Here is a 10,723-nt window from a genome sequence, read left to right as displayed (position 1 = left end):
GAGGGACAGCGCAGGAGAGGAAGGCCCTCTATGAGGTGGATTGAGTCAGTGACTGGGATAATTGGGATGAGAGTGTCAGAGACGGTGTGATCGGCACAGGACAGAGAGAAGTTTAGGGCTGTTGTACATAGGGTCGTTATGAGTCGCAGGCGACTCGATGGCACATAACAACAACAACATCAATGTCTTCTTAAGACTCATAAATAACCTGCATTATGTAGATTATGCAGCCTTGCTTGCTGAAAGTGAAGAGGACTTGAAGCACTTGCTGCAGAAGATCAAGAATTTCAGCCTTTGTGATCTTTTGTTCATAGGGTCAGTATGAATAGTACTCGATGACACCTAACAACAGCTGTCTTCTTGCTTGCGTAGTTTCTGCTGAGAAATTAATCTTATTTGCTCTCCTTTATAAGCTCCTCTCAGTTTTTTTCCTACCTGCTTTCATAATTTCCTCCTTGTCTTTGATTGTGGTGAGTTTGACTACAACGTGCTGTGGTGGTGTTCTTTTGGGGCCTATTCTATATGGAGTTTGCTCAGCCTCTTGTATGTATATTCCCCCATTCTTCATTATTCCTGGAAATGTTTATTCTATTATCTCTCCTACAACTTTCTCAGTGCTTTTTTTTGGCTTCTTATTATTATTTGCTTCCATGTGCCTTCCTTTTTTTGCTGCTTTTTGTTGTGCCTGTTTTTTCTCATGGTGGAGTCCCACATTATTCTTAGGCTTTCTTCATTTTTCTTCCTTTTTTATTCTGCTTTTTGCTCTAGCAGGTCAGTACTCAGAGCTCTCTCTTCTGTTTTGCTGATTCTGTGCTCCATATCCTCAATTCTTTATCTTCAACTGACAATCTTCATGCTGACAGCACTGGTCTTAATATTCTGGATTGTAGTTTCTTGTTTCGGTAGAGTATCTAATGCACTTTTGGTTTTATCTTTATGGTCTGGATTTTAAGTTCCTGTTAACTTTTGCTTGTGGAATCCTGTAATTCTTTTGAGTTTTTCTTTCACTCATTGAAAATATATGATCATTGTGATTTTGAATTCTATGTCAGAGAGTTCCATCAGATTTTCTGGCTTCTGAAAATCCATTGTTTCTTTGTTTTGATCACTTATTTTGGGAAACATCATGTTTTGGTTTTGTGTAGAGTATGAGGTAGTCTGTTTCTTCCCTGTCCTTAGTATGATCGAATTTTTTCTTGCCTGAGACTCTAACATGTCCATGATCTACCTATCTTGGTACGTAGTAGGTACTGTTTCAGAGGAGGGAAGGGCAGCTCACTCTGAATTTCTCTCAGGGGAGGACTTGCCTCAGTTGGGGAGCTCAGCACTCCAATAGAAAGGGGGAGGGCAATTCACCCTGTCTCTCATACTTCTCTCATCCTGTGGAAAATTTTTTCCTTTTAAAAAATTATTATTAACTTTAATGAAAATTAATTACACTTATGATTTCCATTCATTCATTGTTTCACTTTTCTCCCTGCTGACACTTTCCACTAGTTCGCTCTTTTCTTTGAAAAGGAAAAGAAAAATTCTTTCATTGTTATACAATCCTTCCTCCCAAGTCCACTCCCCTGTGCAGCCTTCACTTTGGACTCCTGTCATGACAATAATTCCTAATCATATATCCCTTTTAAACAGTTCTGTACCTCATCTGTTTACTAGGTCTGGATAGTAAGGGTAACTGCTTGTGTTCCTTCCTCAATTATCCCACAGTTTCATTCTCTAGAATGGGAGGCTTGTTGTTTTCTGATTGCAGACCTTTCTCCTGAAGTCTTTTGCCCTCCTTCATCTGCATGGCCAGCTTCTTCAGCTCTTTTTCTCATTCTCACTGAAATTTTGCAGGAAGGACTTTGTCTCTTTTCTTCTTCCCTGGGACCATATTCCTGAGGATGTTGATTGCAGGGCTTTCCCTTTCTGGCACATAGCTGGTAGAATAGGATGATAGCCTTAGGGAGGGTGATATCTTGGCTGAATCCCGAGGGTTGGTGTCATCACCTGATCAAAATGCTGCTGGTTAACTTGGTAACGGGCAGGCCCAGTGGGCCCTGAAGTGAAGCCAAGTACAGAGGTGTAGGTGCTGGGAATTTCCAACTGTCAGCAGATTCCTTCTAGAATGTCTCAGAAAGATCAGAAAAATAACTTGCAAAGTCTGAAACAATCAACCCTTTTTCTCCGTATAGTTGAGGCCTAATCCTTAGTTATCAGACCAGGAATTAGTTATTGCTTCCTTCATAATCTCACATGGTTAAGAAACACAGTCACAAAAGTACTGTCAGTGCAAACAGCTATAACACCTGTGATTGATTACCATATATCAAATATTGTGTTCAAAGTTTGACAAATTCAGCGTGTCCTTAATTTCATTTATCTTAATCTAGAGCTCTGTAAAGTATTAATAATTCCCTTTTATGGAAGAGGAAATGAGGCTCAGAGTTCGAAACGATTTACTTAAGGTCATATGGCTAGGTCTGTCTGCCTTCGAAGTCTTCTCCTGTGTAATGTCTTGACAATTGGACCTACAACCAGTATCAATGACTAGAAATTCCTAACAACCTTAAAAACCTTTTTTGGTTACAGAGGAAGCTTCCGACATAATTTATTTCGGATCATCCAAAAAACGCTTATCAACCTGCAAATTCATCGGACAGAATGGTAATGGTCTTAAAAGGTAAATCAATTTCCCCCTCAAATCATATCTTGTTGATACTGGGAAACTATATTCTATTAGAGACAATGTAAAATTTAGAAAAGAATATCAAACTTACAGAGTCATTTTGGGTAGAAGACCAAGAGAATAGGATGAAGGCAGAGGAATCCTGCCTTATCTTAAAATTGCCATACCCAGACTGACTTTTATCTTTACAACTTCTAAAAAAAATTAATATTCAGTTAAATATAATGGAAGAAATTCATGAAACTACATGAATGTACTTTAGAGCTTGGCTGCATTCAATATCCTATTGTTCCTCAAATACTTTTTTCAACCTAAGTGGTATATAGCCGCAATTAATTTTTTAAGTGTATCTCAGTATGAATTTAGAACATGAGATATGAGTTCATCCTGGAGAGGGTTAAACCGGGCTGCTTCTTGGAAGCAAGGATTCTGAGGCTTCATCTGACATACTTTGGTCATGTTAAAGGAGAGACCGGACCTTGGAGAAGGACATAATGCTTGGGAAGGTGGACGGACAGCACAGGAGGGGAAGACCCTTGATGAGAAGGATTGATTCAGTGACTGGGGTAATCGGGATGAGTGTGTCGGACACAATGAGATTGGCACAGGACAGAGCAGAGTTTAGGGCTGTTGTACAAAGGTCGCTATGAGTTGCAAGCAACTCGACTGCACATAACAACAATGACAACAACAATCATTTTTGGGACCCCTGCCACTGCCTAATGACTATTCTTTTCTTGGGCTTCCCAGCAGCAACATCTGTAGAAGTCACATCTTCAGTAAGAACGTGTGGCTAAATCAGTTCAAACCCATCCTCTGTATAAAATGAGAAGAAAAAAAAAAAAGAAAGTGCCTTTGAGCCAGCAAACATTGATGGAACTTCTTCTGTGAAAACACTACCCTGTTAGAATGTACAGCACTATGATTACCTGCTAGTTTGTGTTGTTTGTTTGTTTTTTTAATTTGAAGTATAAACCATTATATTCTTCATTTTATTTTAGTGGGTCAATGAGAGTTGGAAAGGACTTTATACTTTTTACAAAGAAGGAAGAAACAATGACCTGTGTGTTTCTTTCTCAGACATTCTGTGAAAGGGAATGTCTTGATGAGGTAAGATTGATGTTTTCCTTCAGTCTTATGGTTATGTGGTAGTTTTAAGTTTCTCCTGCAGAAGTGTGAAGTATGTCATAGATTTTTTTCTATTATTCATAAGTTTAGTTATATTTTTAGAAGATTGTTGAAGGATGGTAGGAAATACATAATGAAGACAGGTCTGTCCTATTAACTCTACTTTGAGTGGGGTTTTAACTCTTAGGCAGTTATTAGAACTGTATTTTCATTATCCAGGTGCCCAGATCTACAATAATAAGGGACTTCTTTGGTATAATGAACTTTCTGGAAGAAATATGCAGAACCTTGCTACTACTTTTGCTGTAAATTGATGATAATTTTTAAATTTTCTTCTACTACTCTGTTTTATTTACAAAGTTTAAATATATTGTTTTTTTCACAAAAGATCCTTCCTATTTCCTTCACCCCACCCACCCATCACATTGTGAACTCCTATGATTAACACCCTAACCCCAATGATAATTTTTAAGTAAACAGAATATTCACTCCAAAGACAATTCGAAGAAATTACATATACATCGACTTTAAACTATAAAGCTCTAATATTGAAAAACTTATTGCCATTGACATGATTTCTGACTCATAACAAGCCTAGCGACCATAATTCTACTCTCTTTGATTATCCAGAAGACATTTTAATAATTTGCAGTGCCCAGGTTTACTGTTGCTAATGTCAGTTATTCAATTCAACAGAAATGTATTATTTACTATTTTACCATCATTACGATAGACGCTATAGAAGGTGTGAAAATGGCATGTGGCAAAGATCATTTGACAATCAAGAAGTTTAAACCTTAAAGAGAAGCTGAAGGGTGGTTTGGTTGCTTAATTTATAATTAAGTTAGTCTGCTAACCACGAGGTCATGTACCTCCACAAGTATGAACTCAGCTGATCTGTGGGAGAAATATGGGCAAATCTCCTTTCATTATGATTTACAGCCAGAGGTACCTGCTGGAGAGTCACTATGAGTCAGAACCAATTTTATGGCAGTGAATTGAGTTTAAAACAAAATAAAGCAGACACTAAGGAAACTGATGAAAAAAACAAAACAAGATATTCAAAAGGAACGCTGCCCTATATATGTTGCAGCTAATTACTTGTCAAAACTATGTAAATAGAGAAACTAGAAACCTTTGAGTGGTCATTGTGGATTTTTAATCAAGAGGGTATAACTTGAAGCTGGTGAGGGGAAGTGCCATGTAGTAAAGATCAGATCTGGAAAGGAGTCTGGGACTTGTAATGTCATTATAGGGATTTGGACACTGACCAACAAGGCCCTCCTACATACTACTTATGAGAGAATAACAGAGTAAAGCTGGATAATAGGATCTGTCTCTGGATAAGAAGTGGAAGGGTAGGCCTGTGTGAGGAAGCTGATACTTTAAGCATTTATATTACACTTTGTGCATATTAAGGGAAATTAACCTAAACACAACTTCTTTCCTGTAATGAGTTGTTCCAACTGCCTATTGTTTTTACTTTGAAAATAATACCTTCCTCATTTCCACTTCTTTGAAGAGACAACATCCTTCACCAAAATGTAAAGGTTTCTTTTGATTTACCTACATATTTTTTTTTTTATACTGGTTTATATGCCAAATTCGTATACATTGGTTTTCACATGGATCTTTCTTTCCTTTTTCCTTTACGCACCCCTCACTCCACCCATCAAATTGTGTGACATTATGATTAAGTGCCCCAGCCTTGATCTTTGTACTCATTTGACAATAATGGTTTTATACAGTATTTGTCTTTATGGGACCGAGTTAATTCATTCAGCATAATAGGGAGCTCTGGTGGCCTAGTGGCAAGGAGCTGCACTGCAATCCCTAAAGCACTTGGTTCAAGGCCACTAGCTGCTGTGCTGGAGAAGGATGGCAATCTCCTCCTCTGCAATTACCTGCCTCTGAAAACTTGTGCAGGGTCAACTATGGGTTGGTTCTGACTCCAGTGATGATTAAGTCTGTCCACCTTGGACTCTCGTACTCGTTCTGCAATAATTGTCTTACACAGTATTTATCTTTATGGGACTGGATTAGTTCACTCAGTATAATGCTTTCCAGTCCCTCCCATGTTGGGTAGTAATTTATAAAATCATTTCTCCTGCATGCTGCGTAGTATCCCATTGTGTGAATGTACCATAATTTTTAATCCATTGCATTGTGATTGGACATTTGGGCTGTTTTCTTGTTCTTGCTATCATGAATAATGCTGCTATGAGCATTGGTGTACAAGTCTCTGTGCCTCAGTCCTCATTTTTTCAGGGTGTGTTCCAAACAGTGGAATATTTGGGTCATATGGAATGTCTATACTCAACTTTTTGAGGATATGCAAACTGCCTTCCAGAATGATTGTACTATTTTACCATCCATATTTTTAAGTAATATGCTTGTATTTCTAATTCTTGAGTTGACTGAAACACTATATGTTTTCTTCCTGCTCTAAAGTAGAAGAATTTAAGTATCTTTCCTTCCTCTTTGCTTTCACTATTAATATAAATCTTTTCAGTCACCTTCCTAAACAATTCTATTGCCATTTTTGGTGTGTCAAAATTACATTATAGACAGGAATAAACATTAATTACAATTACACTTCACCTCAAACAATTTTTTTCCTTTTCCTGAATTTTTATTTTCTCTTGATAATTGTGTCCTTAGTTTTTTTAAATTAACTTTAATGAACGTTTACATAGACTTTGGATTTTCATTCATTCATTGTTGCATTTTTCTCCCTGCCCACCTCTCCTCTCAGCTCACTCTTCTCTTTGAAAAGTAAAAGAAAAATTCTTTCATTGGTGTACAATCACCCCCAAGCCCCAACTATACTCCACTATCCAGCCTTCATTCTGGACTCTTGTCATAACCATAATATCCAATCATATATCACTTTTAAACAGTTCTCTCCCTCATTTGTTTCAATGCAGTATACATAATTTATCCATTCTTTCTCAGTCTCATCCCACCCCTGATGTCAGTCCCATTCTACAACAGTGATACTATGCAGTATTTGTCCTTTTGTGACCGAGATATTTCACTCATACCTGCTTAGTTTTAAATGTACTAATACTACTCCTAAATATTTGTCTTGCTTTCTGTGTTTTTATCATTTTGTTAATGTCAGTTTTACTCTCCTTTCCTGTCAATCCCATCTTTCTGAAGATCTCTGCTGTGGCATCTCTGCTTTACCAGATGTGTATGTGTTCATATTTGAGGCTCAGCCCTCACTTAGGATTAACCCTCACCATCATCCCAATGATTCTCTGTACCATGCTCTTATAACAGATCTTAGATTTTGTTTGGTTGGTGTGTGTGTTTTTTTATCTTTTTGTAGTTCTTATATTGTTGACATAGATTCATTAGTAGTTGCCTGAACACAGGTACTTGGGAAGTAAAACATTTTGAGACATCATATGCATGTATATCTCTCTGGCTTGGCATTATTTGTAAATAAGAATTCATTTTCCTTCAAGATTTTGAAAGCATTGCTCTATTGTTTTTTAGGTTCTCATGTTGCTATTGAGAAGTGTAAAACCAGTTTAATTCCAGACTCTTACTTGTGATCTTCTCCTTTATTTTTCCTCCATATTTTTAAGGTCAACAGGGTTTTTGGTTGGGTTTTTTGTTTGTTTTGTTTTGGTTTTTCAGTCTCGATTGTTCAGATTTTAACCTTGTCTGTGTATATGTGTGTGTAATCTTTTTATACCAAGAAAGTCTGGTGGTAAAGTCTGTTGGAGTTGCACTGCTAATTACCTCCTGCTTTAAAGTGGAAGAAAAACTGCCTTGGTGGTTTGAATCTGGGCTAGACACATTTCCTAGAGAAGACACCAATGGTCTTTTGCCTGAAGATCTATTTACCAGCCTTTAAGGTGCAATTGGAGGGCTTCAATATTTAATAGTATATGTTGACCTATTCTCTTTAATCCCCATTCCCTAGCAGCAGTGTCTGGTATGTCGTCTTATCAAGAAAAACTTGGTTTCATTTCTCTTGGAGAATAAGTATCAATGAGGAGAATAGTAACCACACAAGTATCTAACCACAATTTCTGGCTTTCTTCACTCATTACTGAAAGGAGCCCTAGAGGTATAGAATTTTACATGATGGGCTGCTAACCAAATAGCTGACAATTTACATCTGCCTGCTGCTCCTAGGGAGAAAGATAAGATAGTCTCCTCCCATAAAGGACCTGTAGTCTTGGAAACTCTCTAGAGGTTTTTCATGAGTTACAGTAGAAAATGGGTTTGGGTTGTTTTTTTTTTTAATTCTTCTATTACGGAATATGTAGGAGCCCTGGTAGTACAGTGCTTGACTACTGACTGAAAAGTCATCAGTTTGAACCCCACCCCACCCCCACCCTCAATCAGCCATGCCATAGAAGGAGGAGGAGACAGTCTCTTTCTGTAAAGTTGACAGTCTGGGAAACCTGAAGCAGCAGTTCTTACTCTGGTAGCTCTGAGTTGGAATCTACTCAATAGCTACATGCTTATTTTGGAGGAGTTCAGAGCTACTTAATGGCATCAACCTTTGAGCCTTTCAGGGACTTCTGAATGCACACCAGGCTGGTTCCCCTAATTTCAGATATTGACTCTGACTCATTTTTTGTGGATATGTTATATTATCATTAGCTTTTTTTATTTCTAAAACACTGGTCATTTTGTTTTCTCTGTCATTTTACCTGTTGTTCAAAAAGAGTAAAAAGATTGAATCAAAAGATTTAGTCCCTCCCTGCATTTCACAGTGAAACATTTTGAAATAAATCTCAGAGTATGCCTTGTTATTATTATCAGATCCTTGTAAAACTTTAGACGGGAAGAAATGTAACTTTGTAGTTTGTAATAGGGCTACATGAGAACTTATGAATTAGAGTCAGACCAAAGAGACCATTTATTATTTGTACATGTCATAATAAATTGATGCTTATTTCTTTTAAAGGTTGTGGTCCCCTTGCCTTCATGGTTAACAAAAACCAGAGAACATGTCACCAATGATCCTGTAACATTCTCAACAGAATTATCTATAATTTATAAATACTCTCCATTTAAAACTGAAGCTGAATTGATGCAGCAGTTTGATATGATCTATGGAACACATGGTAAGATCATCCAAATGGAGACTTTTGATAAAATTATTTGTTTCCAGTGTCTTAGGAAAGATACTATAAATATGGCTTCATAATCTTGTACTTATAATATCACATGGGAGCAGTTATTTATTTTACATGAACCCAGACATGAATCACTGCAAATCCCCAATAGTGGAAGAAAAGTTGGCACTTGTATAAGCTTATCAAAACTACATAAGAGGAGGTTGATGTAGGCTGCGACCACAAGAACCCCACAGCTGTGCTATGTGACAAAGTTAGGAGGCATTTTCAGTGACAGATACAAGGTGATCCAGACTTACAAGGGGTTCAATACTATTATCCCCTCTATGTTGCTCATCATTAAATTGGAACTTACTCATTACTGACCCTCTTTTGGGTCTCTGAGGCTGTAAATCACACAAGAGACTGCTTATTTTTCTCTGTCCGAGAGACTGAAGATTTTTAATTATCAGAGAAGCAAGGACTTTGGATTAGCAGTGCAACTCCCTATGGACTAGGTCAACAAAAAGTAAAGGATATGGACTTTCTGTTAAACTGTACTTCACCTTGGTCATGTAACAGCTTTGGCCCCTGGGCTCAATCTGTACTACACTTCTTTTGTTAAACAATGTTTTATTGGCTTACAGTTTATTGGCATTATCAATTATTTTTATATTTTATAAAATCAGAGATGATAACATACAACCTGGAGAGAACAATATAGATGATTGGGTCCTTCTATGAATTAAATATCTATGCACAACATAATACTTCTCTAACAGGGTAAAAAGAAAACCGACGAACCGGAAATAAAGTATTTGAGAATGACATATCTGATAAGAGACTGATATAAAAAATTTATAGAATACTCAAGCACCTCAAGAAAAAGGAAACAATCCAATTGCAAAATAGGCACATGATAGAGACAATTCACAAAGAAGACATACAGTCAGATGGCAAAAGCATGAAGAAATATTGAAAATCCCTAGCTATCAGAGAGATACAAATCAAGACAACTACGAAATATCACCTCACTCTAGCAAGAATAGCAAAGTTCAACAAGGCACCAAACAACAAATGCTTATTTTACTTGGTGAGGTTGTGGACATATTGGAACTCATATTCACTGCCTGCTGGTGGGAATGTAAAATGGTACAGCCACTATGGAATGTGGTCTGGCACAGTCTCAGAAAGTTGGAAATAGTAATACCATTTGACTCAGAAATTCCACTCCTGGAAATATACCCTAAAGAAACCAGAGCTTCAGGGAGCTCTGGTGGCCTACTGGCAAGAAGCTGCACTGCAATCCCAGAGACACATGGTTCGAATCTACTGGATGCTCTGCTTATGAAGGAGGGGCAACCTCCTCCTGTACCAGTCAGATCCAATTTGGCGGTACACACACAAAAACTAATAAAATGAAATAAAATAAAAATTTGAAAAGTAAAAAAAGAAACCAAAGCTTCTACTCAAACATATATATGCATACTCCTGTTTATTGCTTTGTTATTCGCGATGGCAAAGAGTTGGAAGCAACGCTAGTGCCCATCAACAAACAGATGGATAGAAAAACTATGGTAAATTCACACAATAAAAACTTATGCAGCATTTAAAAGCAGTGAACTCATAAAACATTACACAACATGAGTGAGCCTGGAACACATTATGTTGAGTAAACTATTTCAGTTACAAAAGGACAAGTACTGTATAACACCACTGTTTTAAAATAAGGCTGACATGAGGGGTTGGGGGTAGATAGGAAAAGAGTGGCTAGATAATGTACACTGGATTGGAACATATAAGGTGAAGAATGATTTAAAAAGAATATGTGACTAGC

At 37.3% G+C, this 10,723-nt stretch overlaps 1 protein-coding gene across 1 annotated transcript in view; it reads left to right on the top strand.

The window, feature by feature from the left end:
• The window catches only part of MORC1 (MORC family CW-type zinc finger 1), a 255,866-nt gene that overhangs the window by 23,616 nt on the left and 221,527 nt on the right, over positions 1-10,723 (top strand). The window contains exons 3-5 of the mRNA XM_006895351.1: positions 2,578-2,668; positions 3,676-3,784; positions 8,736-8,895. Of these exons, the coding sequence (XP_006895413.1) occupies positions 2,578-2,668; positions 3,676-3,784; positions 8,736-8,895 (360 nt within the window). The remainder of the gene's footprint in view (positions 1-2,577; positions 2,669-3,675; positions 3,785-8,735; positions 8,896-10,723) is intronic.

Source organism: Elephantulus edwardii, unplaced genomic scaffold (genome assembly GCF_000299155.1).
Source record: "Elephantulus edwardii isolate Elephantulus edwardi_28Jun2011 unplaced genomic scaffold, EleEdw1.0 scaffold00165, whole genome shotgun sequence".
NCBI classification, from domain to species: domain Eukaryota; kingdom Metazoa; phylum Chordata; class Mammalia; order Macroscelidea; family Macroscelididae; genus Elephantulus; species Elephantulus edwardii.
This window is presented reverse-complemented; position numbering and strand designations above follow the sequence as displayed.